We start from the raw sequence: 20,059 nt of genomic DNA on the forward strand, positions 1-20,059 counted from the left end.
AAATTGTCATATTCATTCATTCATTCATAAAACGCCAGTGAAATTTAGAATCTGTGAGGAAAATGCCCCTGATATTAGTCAACAAAGGACGTACCCATGACAAAGGGTCAGTTGCAGACAAAGAGTAGAATGGAAAACTGCTATTTGCCAGCAGGGGAAAAGAAATTGTTGGGGTATAAATTCTGTGTTTATTTGCCAGTATGAAATGCAGCTGTATTATTTCACAGTTAAATAAAATTATCCCTGAAAAGTTGCACAGCATCTTTGAGGATCAGATCAAGGGACATTAGAGCCTGCTGGAAAACGACTTCTTCTCTTCCCTGGTTCTTAATGTAGTGTTTTATTTTATGCTGAGTTTTATCTTTTGTTATCCATATCCCGCTAACAATATTCAAAAGCTCATCAGGACTGAGCGTTCCAGTTTCATTTTGTTGTTAGTATTATACTGCCGTAGATAATGTGTGTTTGAGTTTTTATGTGCACTAGCATGTGTAGTTCATGTTTCCAGCCACTGGAACTGCAGAATGTCAGACCACATTTACTTCTGAGGATCATCCATTAAACACGGTTTCTCTTTCACCTTGTTTATGTGCCATCTTCTTTTTCCCCCATTTCTGCTCACTTCATTGTGGAGACTGAATGCTTTGTGCTTTTCCAGCAGGGAATTTAGACTTTGGAATCAAATGCCTGGAAGCCCAAATTAAAAGTGTGAATTCAGTATCATCTTTTCTATCACTTCCTCAAGCAACCGTTTGCATTCTCGCTTCATTTTTTTTATGTTCAGTCCTCCCTAGGGTAGCTCCTTCTTTTAAGTTGCTTTAATCTCTCTGGTGTTAGTGATGCTCTATGTTCAGCGCCAGTGTTGGGCAAGTTACTTCCAAAATGCACTTATACATTATAGATTACTAGTTACTGTCATTTGAGAGTTATTATTTATATTACAATATTACTGTCTCTGAATTGTATTGCTTTACACTACTTTTGCATTACTTTTTAGTTACTTTCACCTAAATAACAGCGGAAGTTTGATTTGGCAGCTAGCTTGTGAATTTCACTACCGGCTCAATAAAGTCTCCTCTTTATCCACTTTAATACATCATAGAGTATTCATAATATTATGCATAATTAATATGAATATGCAAAGTAACTAAAGCTATAAAAATAGAGAAGTAAAATGTACAATAGGCAAGTAGGAGAAAATGAAAATACTCAATTAAAAGTACAGTTGTATTTAAGTACAGCATAGTTACTTTCCAAGGCTGATAAAATGCAATGATATGTACATGTAGCAAGCCTAAACATTAATTCCCGACATGTTTCTATCTGTCAGCAGCTCGGACACACTGCTGTCCGCGCTGACGTACCGTCACCTGTTGGGACATAGATGTTGTCCCTACCGTCTCTGGTTCTGGCTTTGACCACGCAACATGGGAACCATGTAAACCTTGTTTTTTAAAAAGTGTTTTGATGCAGGAAACTGTTATATAAAGTTTAGTTACAGCAACATGCCCTCTTGCTAATGTCAGTAATGCTCAGTTGCAAAGCACTGGATCAGTTTATGAACAGCTTTGTCTCCTCCGGTTTATTGCACACAAAGCTGTCTCTGTTATGAGTTAAATGTCCTTAGTGCTGCAGACAGATCTGGAGGTCAGAGAAGCTATGCATTTTGAGAAGAAACGTCTTGTCTGCTAGCAAAAGACTCAAGTCACTTTTATTAGAATTCTTCTCTATACACTTTCATTTAATTTACTTGAATTCAGATGAATACCAATCACAAGTGATACATTTAATTAAATGCATTTCTTTTGAAGTAAAATTATGTCTGGCCTACGATGAATGGGTTTGATACTGAATATACAGTAAGACCTTGTGTAAGACCAACATGGGCATGCATATACTATGTTAATATTAACTGACTTGGTGTTTTTTTTCTCTGAGACTCACACACACTGACACAGTCATTTCCAGCGGGGATGTAACAGACTGTGTCAGCTGCACGAAACGGCTGTTGATTTAAATTTGGTGGACTAGGGGGAGCTGGGCAGCGTTGCTTACAAGACATACATATAAGACATAGATCTTTTGGCAAATCCCCCCTTAATACCTCTCGGGACTTTTTTTCTTGCATCTTGACCAAGATTCTCTCAAAACCTTGGAGGAAATCTTAAGCTAGTTGAAGACAAGGTTTAAACTACCTTCTCCTGAGTGTATACAAAACATGTGTTACACATATTGGAGGCATTTTGTGGCACCAGTCAAAGCAAGGCATATTGAATTGTAACCAATAACTTTGCATAAGAAATAAGAAATTAATGCAATCCTACTGAATCATCAGCAATCTTCTCAAAGTTATCTTCCCTGGGCTGAATCTCCGTCAACATATTGAAATGCATATTGAGTTTGTCGAAGCAGCGACTCACATCACTAGTCTACACACACCGGCATCCTTTGTGTGTCTCTAGTTCTCTTTGTTTGGTCTCTCAGAGACGTACAGCAGTCCCCTTTCCTCTTTTGTTTTTCTCAGTTTGCGCTTTGCAGGCTGGAGATGGGGAATAGATCAAAAGCAGAATGGATGAGCTGTTTTGCAAGATCCCCCAGTCTTAACGGATTTCAAGGCTGGGTGAGACTATGGGTTGTGTGTGTGTGTGTGTGTGTGTGTGTGCACGCACGTGGTTGCGTACGCATGGGTGCGTGCGTGGTTATATGATATGTACATGCAAATTTATGTGTATGTGCGTGAGTGCCTCGGTGCCTGCAAGTTTGCGTCTGTGTTTCTGTTTTTATCAGTCTGCACAGTGCACCCTTGAAACCCCACCAAGACTCTCGATATAATGAAGCTACAGAACAACCATAAATGCAGTGAAACCTTAAAGGTATTGTTTTATTTGTTCTTTCTTCTGGGTAAAGACAGGTTCATACTCACACTTTGTTCTACCAGCCATCTTGTTAGATTCTTTAAAAGATTCCCATTTTATATCACATTAATTGTTATCGTTTTATTATTATTTTAGAACTTAAGTGTCAACAAAACACTTACATTTGATCTACCGTAGCACACTGTACAGTCTTTTACGTTAGCTTGGCTCAAATGTATGCATGGGAGTAATAGTAACAAAAAAACAACATGTCTATAGACAAATTAAAAAGATATAAAAGAGAATAAAGCAAAACTTAGCATATACAATGCAATGGTCAAGCAAAAAGTAATTCTTCTAGCTGAGCCCACTCACAGCCTCCCCACATATGATCTGATCATGAATGCAATTCTGGCTGTCTGACATGATGATATGACAACATCTAGAGCAGCTAAACAAATGACTGTATAGAGATGGACACCACTACACTATCCACACAGTAATTATTTTACCTGCTGTAGATGTTGTCACATCATCATGTCAGACAGCCATAACCCCTAATGTTGTAGCAATTCATATCACTTATCTTCATACTACACTTTCAGATGAGTGGAGAGCTGGAATAGAGTTGTCAAGTCACAAATCATAAATTCACCTCAAGGGGTTTTACAATCTGTACAGCATACAACACCATTTATCCTCTTGAAATCTCGAGTCGGATAGACAACTTACCCCCCCCCCCCCCCCCCAAAAGGATAAGGATTGGCCGGAGGAGATGAGCGTGTTGGAATTGGAACACACCCCTAAAGCTCTTGCTCTGTCCCCAGTGTTTAGAGAATGTCTCCACTAACATAGTCGCTAGAGATGAAGACATTTGGACAGTCTGTACAGTCAGTAGTGCACAGGCTGAGCAGGGACTGTGACTGCGAGGGCTTCCATTGTTGCTTTCTACTCTAGAACATGCAGCGCTGCTTTGAAGATCTGCTCTGACAGCTGAAGACCTTCTCCTCAACCCAGAGTTTGAGTCTTATTACAGGGATTGAACAAGCTGTGCCATTATTCACCATAATGCCAAATAATGTGTGCTAATTACTAGATCGCAAATAACATGATTTATTTGTGTGTGTGTGTGTGTGTGTGTGTGTGTGTGTGTGTGTGTGTGTGTGTGTGTGCGTGCGTGTGCGTCTGTGTGTCTGCGTCTGCGTGTGTGTTCAGAAGTAACAAACACAGCACAGTTTAGACTTTTATGGAACAACAGTTTTTAAAAGTGTAACCGGGTCAACTTTTCCACGCTTGCTTTCTTCCACTGCCAGGGATGAGAGACTTCTTGACCACCAGTAAGTAATAGCAAGAAACCACAAGTCTGTAGCTCATTTTTCTTCAATCAGCACTAGAGTCACGACTGTGTGCTTTCCCCAATCCTCTCTTTACTATATGGCAGTGCCAACCACCTACACCACCACCTGTCTGTCTAGCCCCTGAAGTTTGCCTACGACGCCACCCTGATTAGTCTCATTCCTACTGATGATGAGTCATACCAGAGAAAGCTTCAGTAAAAAGAGAGTCCATTTTTCCCACTCACTTCTCCATAGAGAAAACATTCATAACAGTCACACACAAACACACACTAATACAATGTCTTTGCTCGTCATTTGTACAATGTGATCATTGTGAGGCAGAGTGGGTGCTGTCTAAATATAACTACCCTCTGTTTGGTTTTAACCGGGCGCCAGCTGCTGATTCAACCGGTGGTAATGTCCGCTGATGGGTAAAAACTGCATCTACTTCAGCATATTTTCCTTAAGCTGAGTTGGCATAACGTTGCTATAAGAGCAATAAAAGTCCATCCCCAGAGGCCTTTTTTTTGCTTCATCATTTTGCTTCTGCAATTCACACGGCCACAAACAGACATGCACACATACAAGCATACAGAGAGGAAAACACACAACAAACAAACACACACACGCGCACACACACACACACATTTCTGTCTCGACTCAGACTCATTTGCACCACCTTGACACCTGAATGCTTTAGCCTTGGTGTAAGTGGGCTGTATGACATTATGCTTGATAATGGTAGCTATGCTTCTCTCATATATGATGGATGCGTCTGTCACAGTGCCGTTCCGCCACACCCTATTGGATACGGCATTTTTCTGACAGGAAAATCAGCCAATCTTGACGCTTCAATGAGCAGCCTCCCTAATCTTTTCCTTGTGCTGTAATTCCAGGTTGCAGAATGAACCCTGGGTAATCCCTCACAGGGTGCGTCGTTGCACTTGTTGTCACTTTCCCCGTCTGTCTCTCTCTTTTTCCACGCTCTCTTTCTCTTTCTCTTTATTTTGCACTTGCATAAACTCTCTCTCTCTCTCTCTCTCTCTCTCTCTCTCTCTCTGTCTTTTCTGTCTCTCAGTTGCTGTCTCTTTCTCTTGTTCTCTCCGCCTGATGTTCTGGCTCCCTAGCTGGCTGCTCCTCACACTTTCTTATTGATTTTTTTTTTCCGTTCGCCAGCCTCACCGCACCTACTCAGTAAGTGTTTGACATTCCCCTGCATATTTCTCTTTCTCTCAGTCATTCCTTTTGCTCCTTTCCTATTCCCCTCTCTCTTATTATACCTTATTCGTCCTCCTGCCTTCACCTCAGTAAAACAAACAGAGCACAGTACTCATCAACAGTCTGAACTTTGTATTTGTTTCCTAGATTCAGTGGTTGTACTGCACATAGTTTATTGTTGTATTGTAATTGTATTGTAATTGCAGTGTGAATACCAAATTAATGGTACTGCAAATGAGAAACATCAAGTTACAGCTATTTATGTTGTGTACCAATACAGTCTGGTATTTGGCAATATGCAGCTTCCTCTCTCCATGATACAAGCTTCTATTAGATTCTTGAGTAATATAATATATAGTAATTAGGTTTGACACTTAAGAGTTTGCATTCTGTGCTCCAAGGGAACTGACATGTAAGATCATTGATGTTTCTTTTCTGACCATTAAATTAATGGCAACCATGTTGCGGTCGGATTAATATTTCATCAATTTAATTAGTCTTGGTGTCTCTCCAACTTTTAGACACTCTGTTGTCATCTTTTCATCCTTTTTGTGTTTTATAATGAGTAGCCTCCCATTTTTATTGCTCAAATCAATAATTGCAAGTATAATTCATTGCATAAAGTCTTACAAAGAATAATTACAGCATTAAAGGTTTTCAGTCTATTTGATAAATGTCACGGTGTGTTTGCTCCCGAGCGTGCTTTCCTGCTTACATTAGCTGATATATACATCTTCCTTCCTGTTAGTCGGGGTGACTCACAGACAGAACAGCTCTATTTTCTCCCCCTCCCAGCTTAGAAAGAGTTGACGGCAAGGCCACCAAAGGGCCAGTTCCTCCCCCGCCAGCACATGCTTCTTCTCTCTTCCTGCTCACAGCCCCCTCATCTCCCTTCTCCCTCGCTCTCTCCACATCCTTTTCCTGGGTAGGAGTCACAGTGCCACCCCCTCCCATTACTCTCTCAGTCCCCCCCATGCTCAGACCTCTGGTGACACCTGCTGAGCCCAGCCAAGCCACAGACTCCCACCTCCCAGCACCTCCACAGGCACTGACAACTGATTGTGTACGCTGATTGCTGAACACCATATTTCCCAGGTACCTTTTTGGTCGTGCCACAGTATTTTCACATTTTCTCCCTCTCTGTTACTTGAGGCCGTCATCAGCAGAGTGTGGAGTGTGTTGTTCAGGGGGTTTGGGTAGCTATAGTCTATTTGTGAGCAAGGTGCTGTTTCTCCCAACAAGTAGACCAGAGGAAATGGGAGGCAAGATCCTTTTGATCATATACTCTCAAAGGAAATCTTTGATTCCGGGAGCTGTCTCTTCCTTTTTTTATATCTCGCATCATAATTCATCAAGGAGAGTTGTTAAACGGCTTCCAAATGTAGGCACTGATCAACATGAATGGGTTCTAATCTCTTGAGAATTTTGTCAATTTAGCCTTGAAACTAACTAAGACTAAGATTGGAGAGCTTTGTTTACTGTGTTTTTTTTTTCATATCAGACTTCAATCACTGATCCTCTAACAGTCTGTCCTCTCCCATCTCTAACCATTATTAATACTGCTAAAACCCTTTTCTAATGTGGCTGGGTTAGCTCAGTTGGTAGAGCAAGCGCACATATATAGAGGTTTACTCCTCGACACAGCGGCCGTGGGTTCGACTCCGACCTGCGGCCCTTTGCTGCATGTCATTCCGCTTCTCTCTCCCCTTTCAACTTCATCTGTCCTGTGGAATTAAAGGCCTTAAATACCTACAAAAAAAACCCTTTCTATCATGTAATCAGAGAACTCATTCAAGTGACACGGTTTAAATCACACCAACAATGTATCAAGGCTAAATTAGATGCCATATTTTCTCATTTATTCCTCCTATATAATATTCATAATGGAGGGAGGTTGATTATTATGATAATGGATATTATTTCTCTACAGTCTTCTAGACAGGGGTGGCAATGCTTACATAATGAGGTAGATTACAGAGTTTGCACGTAAATGACAACAAAAGAGTGTTTTGAATTGTCATAATTTCTCACTGAGCCTCACAGGTTGTTTATAGGTTAGCATATTTCATGAAAGGCTGAAATCGCTGCCTTTTTTTCGAACTCGTTTCCATATCAGTGAGACACGCTGTAATATTAGCAGGAACACAATGGGCAGGATGACCTCAAGTTCTTAAAATACTCCTCATATGTTAAATCTAAACAGGAGAAAAGTTACACAAACTAATCAAAAGAAACATTTTGCATATTTTCTTGATCATGCTTTATCTCGAGGTTATCTTCTATGCCAACACATAAAGCAACTTTGTTTGTTTGTTATTGACATTGAAATTGTGTGTTTGTGTGGCAGCTGCATAAATGAAATTATAGCTTGTGAGGCCACCATCATAAGGAAAGTAAAATTGTTTTGCTGATAGTTCTGCCTGTGTTGTCACCAGAGTCACATACAGTAGCTCTTACATTATAATCGCCGGCAAAAAAAAGGTCAAAGCTCTGTTGTCATGTCACAACTAACAAGTTTTACTGAACATCGTTGCATTTTTCACTGTATTGTATCCAGTACTTGCACGGATTTTAATGAGCTTCAGGGTTGCAGAATTTTCCCAACCATTAGAGGAGCCGTCTAAATTATACAAGGTCAGAGCATACAAATCACCAAGGTTCTTTCTCTTTCTATGGCATTATGGTAAAGTGGAGGTGAGTGAGAGGAATATGTACCTGAAAGTAGCAAGATGCAAAGTAGATTTTTCGAAATGCTCGTGTCTGCAGAGTCATCATGGTGTTGGGGATTGAAAAACTTGGGTCGAGTATAATAAATGAAGAAACAGGAGATGGCAGAGACAGATTGAATGGGGATGGGAAGAAAGACACCATGTGAGGTGGAGGTGTGAATCCCCACTCGAGCTGTAATGGAAATGAGAATGTGGCTCTGCGCCACAGGATTTGCCGGTAATTGGTTTAATGAATGCATTCTGTTGCCTCTGATTGAACACATGCCCTGTGTTTGCTACTCAAGGAGCCACACACACACATATTGTCTTTCTCACTAACTCTCACTATCTCCTTGTCTCATAACATGGTGATCTGTCCACTGCTTTCTCTCTGTCTTACGCTGTCTTTTGTGCAGGTCATACTGATTGTCCTTTCGAAAAGAGGGAGGCAATTAAGTTCCATATTGTTTCTATCAGCCTTTTCCAGCTGATGCTGATGATGTGTGTGTGTGTGTGTGTGTGTGTGTGTGTGTGTGTGTGTGTGTGTGTGTGTGTGTGTGTGTGTGTGTGTGTGTGTGTGTGTGCGTGCGTGTGTTTGTGTGCTCTCTTTACAGATTGGCCTGTGGCACTCTGAAGATGGACTGTCCATGGAGAGAAAGCTTCGATCAATTAATGTGACGGACACCCTCTTCAACAGTACTCTTACCATCACGACAATATTAGTAAGTACCACTGTATGCACGCTGATACGCACACATCAACAGTAGACCGTGTCATTGTATTAGCTTAACTCCTCGGCTGATCTACATGTGGCTGACATTCTGTGGTTGACAGACAATTACCATATCAAAAACCCATTTTGAATTTTCAGATCCAAACTCAGTTCCTCTTGGGATCAGAGGAACTGCTGCTGAGCGATTGTTTTGCCCTGAGTACTTCAGATGTGGCTACATCACAGTGCATCAGCAGGAGCTAATAATTCCACATGTCAGACATTCTCAGCCTCTGTTGTAAATATAGATCCTGTGAGTGCTAGTTCTTACTGCCATCACTCTGCTACCTGTTACAAGGGATGCAGTTTTTAAGCAATTTCCTTAATCACCTGCCATGTTAATGATCAGTGATCTATGAATCCTTAAAATCTTATACTAATACAAACAAACAGTTGACTTTTAAACACAATTAAAAAAAGTGAATTATTTAAACAAGATTTTCTTAAAAGGAAACACAGTTGCTGCTCCTGCTCTGCCTGTCGTTATTTAACAAGTGGCCAACAAAATTCAAATGAGTAAGCATAATGACATGAATAATTTAATGGCTTTATTGAAGGACAAATTAGATGACACTAAACACGTAGGGCACCTTAAACATCTCATTAATAAAAAGGGCTATAAAGGTTCAATATGCTTCAATCAAAACTAGTTTGTACAATGTTTTGCCCAAGCACGTCTTAAAGTGAAAATGTTTAGAGCTGCTCCAAAGGCCACACTTAAAAGTGGGGCAAAAAGCCTACTGTCACAGTCTCCTCCTGGCTGCCTCCCACTGCCTTCCCAATCTCTCTCCAAGAATTCTGTTCTTTGTGCATGTTTTTGTAGTCTCAACGTATTGAATTGTAAATACAACATGGGGATAACAGTGGACCCTTTCAGACAAAGGCATTTATGACGTTATCACTCAGTTCTTCATACCAAAAAAGTTGGAAGTAGTTGTGCAAAGAATCAGAGAGCTTAAGAAAGAAGTTCAAATATGGCATATTTTCTCACTGATTGCTGCATAATGTGGCCGTGCTTGTCGGATGTCATGTTCAGAAAAAAAATATATGCAGCCCTCGAACACCAGAAAGGTGCGGGGGAGGAGGATTCAGATGCTGGTTGATAACCTGACTGCACTTTGTTTAAAGCATATGGACCCTTATAGCCTCTACATGCCTCCAGATATATTTTATTCATTAACATATTAACATGATCAGTGGTGAGTCATAAGCTGTTCACTGTGACTCCTTCTTGATGAAAATGTTGAAGAAGAATAATTTAGGCCCGGAATTTAACAGCAGTCACACACAGCCCACGTATACTGTAACTTTTGTTCTGTTTACTTTTATGATGGCCATTCTCATGTCTCAATTATGTCTCATGAGTTGTTTCAATTTGTGGGTTGATACCATTTGTTACAGAGATTTGGTGCAAAATATAACAATTTTTGACCCATTAAGAATTGATACAGATTGTTAGAAATCCTTCGTAAATACCACATTAGGACACCAAGACCTTGAGGAATACCTTTGAAAATCCATGCTGTGTTTTGGTATCAAAAACATTTGACATTTGGAGATTTCATACATTATATTTGAAGAATTGCATTTTTTTGCAATTCGATGGTGAGCACTTATGTTCTGGAAACTGCTCAGAAACCCACTTATTGTCAATATACATAGGAAAGCCATACATACCTCTGAATGCCCTAGGTCTCAAGGTTGTGATTGTAAAGTTCCATGAGGCTGTGATTATCCTTGAGGTCACAACTGATCAGTTTATACAGTGAGGTCAATTTAAAAAAAAATGGTTCAGCTACAATGAAATAGCTACTATGGGGACTAACATCACACATAAATGCAAATGGGATCATTGAATCCACAATAGTCCTAGCTTTCCAGTCATACCCAATTCATGCAATTCCAAGACTGTTTTGGGACCCCAGTATGCAGAAATATTCAAATACACCATTTTAGAGTAGGCAAAAAGAACACATTTATACTGCATTAAAAACTGCATATTTTTACCCAAACTGCATGTGTTTAGCATAAATAGGGAGACTCATATAATTTATAATTTTCTATGATTATGACAATAGCTTCATTTTAGAGCCTGCTACAGCCTCCTAAAGACAGTAATATCGGCCGAAATCGCCGGCTGTCCCAGGGGTCTCTAACAGTTAACACTGGTCTGACACTCCGGGCCAATCAGCTGGCTAGGCCACAGGGAATTCCCCCGGTGCTCCTGATGGCCAGTCCTGGCCTGTTGCAAAGAAGGAATGGTAAACTTGTCAGATGAAAAACTGACTGAACTCAATGACCTGTAACCTCTAACGAGTCTTCAAGGAAAGCAACAGCTTTCATAGTGCCATTCATGTCATATTTTGCAAAGCCAGTCACAGCGTGCCGCATCACAGTTGTATAGTTAATATATTCTTGACTGGTCCAATTCTTAACAGTGATTAATTGCTCAGTAATTAATTAGCTACCTGTTTTAATTAGTAGAGCAGATGTGTCAGGAATTTTCAAAACTTGTGAGAAGAATATAATACTGTTCATAAGTTCAACTTCTCTGTTTTACAGTAGCTTTGATATCACATCATAGGTGATAAATGGATTCATGTTGGAACTACATAAAACCATTCATATTTTTAATCAGCTGCATTTGACAAATGGCTTTTCCTTATCCCTTGATACACACAAACACACAGACGGTCGCACACACAAACCTGTCACTCGCCCAGCTCCTCCTCTTCGCTGATGAATCAGACGATAAGACACAAAGTAGCTTGTAAGCAGAGACAATTGGCCCAATGTGTTATTTTGAGTGGTTGGCTTATCTGCTGCGGAGCCGTGAGAATGAGGGAACGACATATTGCCATATTTTGCCACTGAACAACTCACTGGTCTCATTGAGATTCAGATGGAACGGTTCATTTCAGGCAGGAGGGAAAGGAAAGGGCGCGAGGGGAGGATAGAGGTGTGTGTGTATGTGTGTGTGTGTGTGTGTGTGTGTGTGTGTGTGTGTGTGTGTGTGTGTGTGTGTGTGTGTGTTGAGGGGGAGTACAAATAAGACAATATTTTCACAACAGAAAGAGGGTGTGAAAGAAAGAATTGGCCGAGTACCGAGCTTTGATTTCACTTTGGAGATATAGAGTCCCCGGACCAAACTTCGGAAGCCACCAAGGAGCAATTTTCAGTGCCTATCACAGCTCATTCATCATGGTGTGATTGCCGTGTCGCTGTTATCTCGCTTGCGGGCGGCAGACGAGCCGCAGCTGAAAGCCTCCATAAGAATTCCTTACCTGTAGCACTGGCCTGTGAGACTGTGTGTGTTTGTGTGTGATTGCACTAGCACTTACGGTATTTATGGATGCTTTCTTCCAAGCATTTGTGTGTGTATGTGCAGTGTGTGTATTTGTGTGTTTGTGTGCACTCTTGGCATGTTCACCTGGCCTTTACAGGGCAGTTTCATTACACCAACACATGGCCGTCATCTTCTCACTTCAATTTCACAAACTGCTCTAAGGCAGTCACAGTGGCAGTCACAGAATTGATTATTATTTTACTGCAAGGCCACAAACCACATATTTGTAATCAGTGGTTGAGTTTGTAACAGGCACTGTTTAGGTCTTAGTGAAATAATGTTTTTGTAGCCACACTGATGTAATAGAAAAAGCCCATGCTTCCTCAGGATAAAATTATCTTGGTTGTGTTGTCCTAAATCATGTGTGGTATTGTGGTGTCTTTCTATTCTGATATACAGTAGCTTGCCAAGCAGTAGAAAGAGTAATCTGTTTTATTTCTATATTTCTTTTAGTAAATTCTGATCTCAGGTGATTTGTGATTGTGTAACTGCTGGTTTTTAAAGCTATATTGTTTAAGAATTTCTCCCATCTAATGAAATTTCTCCCATCTAATGAAATTGTATATGACAACCAACTGAATATTACTTTCTAGCCCCTCCCATTCCGAGCCCATTTTAACTCCTACGGTGGCCATATTATTCCAAGAAGTACGACTTTGTCCGTGAGTGCTCCTTCCAGTGTAATAATAGTTTTACGTTATTTTGGTACCATTTCATTGCTAACATCAGCTATCAGGTTCCCAAACATATGCAAGCTAATGTTAGTAAAGTATCAGTACTATCGTTATTCTGTATATTGTATGAGATTGTAAGGCAATGTTTACAGCGTAGGAGAGAAGCAACGGAGGTTTGTGTTTTTAATATATTTCTCTGAGCAGTATGAACAATGTCAATGAAACCGAAATTATCTCTTAGTACCTCCATCATTTACACGCAGCTGTTCTAGCTGTAGCTAGTCTGTGTTACAACTCCATTACGTGAGTTGTCTGCCAGGGAAATCACGACACATATGATTACGTTTATGTTACAAGGTAGACAATCATTTTTCATCATTGACGCGAGGAAAAGTATCCTAGACGTCGTTCTAGCGTTATGCACAACCATGCTATAGTTAGCCAAGCAACTATACAACTTCAAACACACAAATAGGCAGAATTACCTGTCGAGAAGAAAGCAGGCAACTTCAGCGTCCCTTTTAAAATCCTTGCTCCTTATGAGCTCTTTCCATCTTGGAAAAGCCACTCCAATATTAACTTTGGTCTTGTTGCTTTGCCTGTCGCGTTGTCGTTTTAATTCTCTTTTTAACTTCCTTGGCGACTCCGTTTCATGTTCTCGAGAATAGGCGCAAACCTCAATTTTCAACAGGCTTTCAAATCTGCCGGCAGTCACGAGTAATCTCCCACTGGCATTCGTCACGGTGCCACTAAGTGTAAAAGCGCAAAAGGCAGAGGTATGTCCCTCTTTGCCTAATGTATTTTAAAGATGGAGGCGCAACATGGCTGCCGCCATTCGAGCGACTCGCTCGTATGTATTCTGAATGATTCTGAATGGCAGATTCTACGCGTACAAGAATACTTTGATTAGTTGGTGGAAGTAATTACACATGAATGAGCACATATTTGTGAAAGAACAACGTTTTTTTTTCTAAGAATCAACTCAACAAATTACACAATGGAGCTTTAAGAGTTACAAGTTATCATATTTTCAAGGGAATTTTTAAAAGACATCCTGAGAAGGTCTTGAAGCCAAGCGCATCACTGAACAGGGTCTTTGCAGGCTCAGACGCTCTCCTACAGTGCACACTCATTTCACATTCACACACCCTGTATCTTATTCATCCGACTTCATTTTCATTCCACGTCTCGCCCTAGTCATGTGTGTCCTCCCTGCAAAAGCTGACCACCACCACTCAGTCATACACATTCACATAAACACACACTTAGAGCCATCAAACCCCTCAATCCATGCACACAAACACACAGCTTATGTCACACTGGTGAACAATTTTGTAATCAACATTAATTGTTGTTTTAACATGATTCATTTATTTTTAGGAAGCCACAACAGGGTAGATAGTAAGGAAATACTCACACACACACAGTCTATGTCACACATTTGAGTGAGAGAGTCTTTTTTCACTGGCTTCATGTAAATACATAGGGTTATTACCACCACTAGCAAATCATTAAACAGCCTTGGGTGTTCATATATCCCTCATTTAATTACGCTCTTAAATACTACTCATGCTTAGTGCTCACATTCCTCGTTTCTGAAAGAAATCAAATGGAGCAGAGCTTTACCTGTAGGGACATCTCTCTTTTGGTGCCAGCTTTCTGCCATTGTTAGGGAATCATATCATCTCAATATTTAAATCCCAAACCTAAGACCCATTTTCCTTTTGTGCCTGAAACCTGCTTTAAGTCTCTTTTGTAAGACCCACTTTCTGCCTTGTCAATTACAGTTCTCATGGTCATTCCCACATTCCTGCAGACTACCCTTGTGTCACTGGGTGCTCTCATATCCACTCACATACGCATTGGTAAGGATTCAACAGTGCCCATAGAGCCGACTGATAAAAGCAGACACAGAGGCAGATTCGTTGGCACACAGGCTCAGTGGCGCTGAGGCATGTGCACTTGAATCTGCACACACAGACAAAAGATCTGTCCCCATTTCTGGAAGTTTGTATCTACTTGTTCTCTCTCTCTCTCTCTCTCTCTCTCTCTCTCTCTCTCTCTCTCAAATGTGTTTTAATCGCATTTGTATTTTCTGCCATTTATTTACTGTTTGTTGAAATTGCTTTATACAATTTTTACATGACCCAGCCCTTTTTCTATTGACCTAGTATTTTCCGAGTACTGTCAGAGCTTCTTTGGCTCCTCTTCAAACAGGACTACCAAACCCTGTGAGAGAATGATATCTCAGCTGCCACTTTGCTGGGCTCTGGCGAGCAAGTTTTTGAGGATAAGAAAACAGTTGAGCAAAGCGAGGAGGGTTGTGTGAAGACATCTTGAACACCCTGAGGTTTTTAAGGGGAAACTCCACTGTGGTGTGTGAAGTTGAATGCGAATAACACCCATTGGTGCACCTGTCGCTCTGCATCTGTACAGTATTTGTGTGTACTTGTACTTGCTTGTGCATACAGTATGTTAGAGTGTGCTTCTTTCTCCGTCCACAACCAGACTTTTCATGGCCTAAGAGACTGCTTTAAAAGTCTACATTCTTTAAAGTTTCAAACTCATAGCTTTATTGCTGTTTTGCTGTGGTGTGCAAAATAAGTTAGATGGAATTTCCTTGTGATTTGCCCTCATGGAAGACAGCACTTTCATACCTCTGTATAGGCTTTTCATTCCTTGAATGTTATGTTTATATAATTTTGTCCTCAACTTCACAGAAGGCTGCTGATGGAAGTGGTTCTTTCAGTGATTTTCTTTTTTTGCCAGTGTTTGGTGGAAGTTTTAGGATGAGTATGAACTGCAGCAGATATATCAACTTCTAATAGCAGTTGTGTTTCATTTTTTCTGTAACTCAGCACAGATCTGGTTAATAGGCGGTTTTGACCGACATTTATTTAGAGCTACTGGAGTTTAGATAAAGAGAGACAAATTGAAACCAAGGAAAAGAACACAGCAGAAGTAAGAAACATTTTGACGTGATAACAGTCAGATTTATTAGTCTGTACTTGATACAAGATACAAACGCATGTTTTTTAGCCTTGCTCCAAGAAATCAAGCTTCCTAATTTGTTATAAATATGAAATGCTTTTACCATTCTTAACACACATAAAACAACAAGGAGTGAAGTGTGTTTTTTTCTTTAAGGGGAACTACGCCCATTTTCAAAATTCATACATGTTATTCCTATGGTCTAAATAAAACAATCCAAAAACATTAGTGAACATGAACAACTCTCCCAAATACACAGCTCCATAGACAATGAATTGGTAAAGATGTTATGGATGACACAGAGCCCCCAGGGGAATGTTATTAGTATGTGGGTACATGCTCTGTTTCAGAACTGAGAACACTACAATAGAATAGGAACCTTACTGGTCCTCTATTCAGTTGGTGTAAAGAGCTGTTAAGTGACTGTAGCAGGTTTTGTGTGTTTCTTCATTTCTTCCCTCTCTTCCAGTCCGGCTTGTGTTATGTACAAAACGTCTATGAAAGCCAACCTCTGTAATAATGTTGCGGAAATTGGAAGGAGAGCGAAAACGTCTGACTCGGTCTGGCTTGACTGCAAGTCGGCGCTTGAAAAGCTTCAGCAGTCTGTGAGCTATGAAATTAGCATTTATATTGTGCCTCATGCATGCTGAAACGTGAGCATGCATAGATGTCCTGTATGGCCAGTAAGGTGATGTGTGGCTGTTTTAAAGTTAATAACAGATTTACTTTTATAGATTGGTACACACAGTCACTAACTGGCTGAAACCTTCACTGACTCTGAGCCGAAGAAACGTTTTCTTTTCTTTTCTACTTCCTAAAGGACAAAAGGTGTAAAGGCTGTTTATATGCTTTAGTTTTGTTATTGTCAAAAAATCCCATGAAAAGGCTGAAACCCACAACACTTTAGTTCGTCTTACAGTATTTTCTGATGTCTCCGGCCTATCTGTGGCCCTCAACTCTAAGCCCTGTCGTTCCTACTAAAGATGCAAAAATTCCTACTAAAGATGCAAAAATGTAAGGACGGTTGATGAATACATAGTTTTGTTTGTGAAGAGGACAAATCTTGCCAAAGAGCTTGCCACCTTTTAGACTAAACTGACTTAAACAGTGAATTTGTTGGGGGCTATTTAATCCACATGTTTGCATCACATTATATACCGCTACTACTAATATGCAAAAGCTATTATGTTTTGAAGGAAACATAATGCCCGCCTGGATTACATTTGTATACGTATACATTGTTATTTAACATATCTGACAAGTCTGAAAATGAACAAAATGTTCACTGACCAGATAATTAATTTATTTCTGAGAGTACAATATCCACCTTTGCAGTAAGATGTCCACTGGTAGCAACTACAGCATAATAAAACTATTTTATGGATTGTTTAGGCACTCACTCTCACCACCCAATCCAGGCACCAATTATGTTTCCCAGCACAATGTAATTAGAAAAACATTAGTATTGTATAAATGTAATTTCTAGGTGACAGGTTTGTGATTTGTTGAGTATTTACAGCAGCTGGACGCTGTATATGCAATGAACTCAAAGTAAACTACAGTGCCCATATTGATTGTTATGAGAGATCATGTCACCCAGTGCAGTTTGGCTCATTGGAGGTCTATGGCACAGAGGAATAATAATTGACAATATGAAAAAAAGAATATTGCCAAACTTATCCTTAACATGGGTGGCTGGTGTCTCCCTTAGAGATAGGGTGAGAAGCTCAGTCATCCGTGAGGAGCTCGGAGTAGAGCCGCTGCTCCTTTGCGTCGAAAGGAGCCAGTTGAGGTGGTTCGTGCATCTGGTAAGGATGCCCCCTGGGCGCCTCCCTAGGGAGGTGTTCCAGGCACGTCCAGCTGGGAGGAGGCCTCGGGGAAGACCCAGGACTAGGTGGAGGTATTATATCTCCAACCTGGCCTGGGAACGCCTCGGGATCCCCCAGTCGGAGCTGGTTAATGTGGCTCGGGAAAGGGAAGTTTGGGGTCCCCTGCTGGAGCTGCTACCCCCGCGACCCGAGACCGGATAAGCGGACGAAGATGGATGGATGGATTATCCTTAACATACACATGTGCAACTCACATACTCTCACGTGCATACTGTATCTTGGTAACACTTTACTTGAAGGTATCTACATAGTGACATGACACTGTCATGAACACATGACAGTGTCATGACAAAAACCAAATGACATTTACTAAAAAAAGCGTTGTCATAAACATTTATGACTTGTTTATAATGTATATGACACGTTCATGACATGTCATGTCACTCTTATGTAGATACCTTCAAGTAAAGTGTAACCGTATCTTGTAACACAGTCTTTGTCAACTATCTCGCCCTGTAAAACGCTGCAGGTTATTGTTGCTATACAGCGTGTCTGTTTAATCGAACTATGAGCCTGGTTAGATAAATTGAATCCATATGCAGATTCTAGGTGCAGTTATGCAGGCAGAGAGAGTCGATCAGTAGTCATTTTATTCTCAGTCTTATCACAGCAGAACAGGAGGCTGTGAGTTCCACTGTCCAGTGATGCAACCAGAAAGAGGCAAGGCGCCCAATCTGGTGTCAAAGTAATCTGAACCCCACCCCTGTACGCAGCTACAGGTTGAACCAAGCAGTTGCTGTGACAACATGTCACAGTCACAGTAACAGTTGTGCCACCTGATGTGAACCAAGTTCTCAAATGTTCCAGATTTCAATGTAACTATTTTTGTGGCTTTCACTGTGAGGCAAATCAATTGCCAGTCAACCAGCTACCACACAAATAAGCATTTCCAGCTGTGGCGATGACGAAACAATTATACTTCTATTCCAGTTCTCAGAATACACCACAGCACTACTGCTTATGATTTACCCTCCTGAAAGCTGTCACGGTGGCTTTGAATGACTGATGACTCTGTGGTGAATTACACACACCCCGCTGTAGGCATTTATGCCAACTAAAGTAGTCGACAATCTCTTGAACAAGCTCATGGTTAAACAAAAATCTGTGAGCTAGTATATTTTTTGCATGAGCACATAAACTTCAGTTGTTGAAAACGCACTCAATAAAACATCCATCTGCAACAATAAAGAAAACAAAAGTTCTAGTCCACCTACTACTTTTTGTTTTGTTTTGTTTATTTTAAATAATGGAGAATGTCCGCACAGGAAAACGCTTAGACTTGTTAATCACTGTTATCTGATGTCATGTTGCCAAGGTAAGTGCTGAGTGCAGGGATAAAGCAACATCAAAATGGTACATAACGCTGTCTTTTTTATGATGTAGTGGAGCCTGAGCACACCAGCTTGACAGTTGCATTATTTGAAAAATAGCGCAATAAGGGTGGCTCCAAAATACATCACTGTGGGGCGCTTTAAATCTTCCTACAACATCAACTAAATGACAAAACTAGACATAAATAAACAGACAGCCAAACAGAGAGTTGGTTCTTTAAAAGACAGGTAGTAAATAGGTTTGTGTGTGTGTGTGTGTGTGTGTGTGTGTGTGTGTGTGTGTGTGTGTGTGTGGGGTGAGAGGAAAACTGCTTTTGTTTCTTATCCACTTTTTGCTGGGTATAACAGATTAGCACGCGTCTGTCTGTCCCTGATTTTAGTGCCTGGCTCTGCTTCGAATCCACAAATCTCAGTTTTCACTGAAGGCAGTAAACCTGATGTGAACTATGCCCTCCAAAGGAAATGTGGGATGCTTCCACCATTCTTCCTGACTGTAAAATCTTTAGTTATGTTCTGTAAAGCAATTCTGTTAAACATTAAAGAGGCACTCCAGCAATTTAGAAGTACACTCACGAAAAGTTAGGTAGGCTTTTTAAAAGGAATCATCAATATCGAAGCAACAGTCTAAGATATCCTGACTTGCTCTGCCTTTAGGAAAAAGACCCAGGGCCATCAAAACCAAAACATCCCCTTTCCTCAACAGCACTTACTGCAGAACCATCCAATTATGAAATGGCTCCCCAATTCTGCGCCACCACTTAACGAAAGCAAAGCACTAACTTATACTGTATCTTAAAGCACCTGACACTTTATTCTTGTTATGCACCAGGTTTTTCTCTTGGACTGTTCTGGGGGATCTGGGTGTATTATGTGTTTTTATTTCTTATTATGTGTCTTGTCTGTTATTCTGTGATTGTTGTTCTGTAATAAGCACACTG

The 20,059-nt window shown here is 40.6% G+C and overlaps 1 protein-coding gene across 4 annotated transcripts in view; it reads left to right on the forward strand.

The window, feature by feature from the left end:
• Positions 1–20,059, forward strand: part of grik4 (glutamate receptor, ionotropic, kainate 4) — a 315,022-nt gene that overhangs the window by 277,567 nt on the left and 17,396 nt on the right. For all 4 annotated transcript variants that reach the window (XM_031297041.2, XM_031297042.2, XM_036001715.1 and 1 more), the window contains one exon: positions 8,733–8,840. In XM_031297041.2, the coding sequence (XP_031152901.1) occupies positions 8,733–8,840 (108 nt within the window). The remainder of the gene's footprint in view (positions 1–8,732; positions 8,841–20,059) is intronic.

The sequence above is a fragment of the Sander lucioperca genome, chromosome 5 (genome assembly GCF_008315115.2).
Source record: "Sander lucioperca isolate FBNREF2018 chromosome 5, SLUC_FBN_1.2, whole genome shotgun sequence".
Classification (NCBI taxonomy): Eukaryota; Metazoa; Chordata; class Actinopteri; order Perciformes; family Percidae; genus Sander; species Sander lucioperca.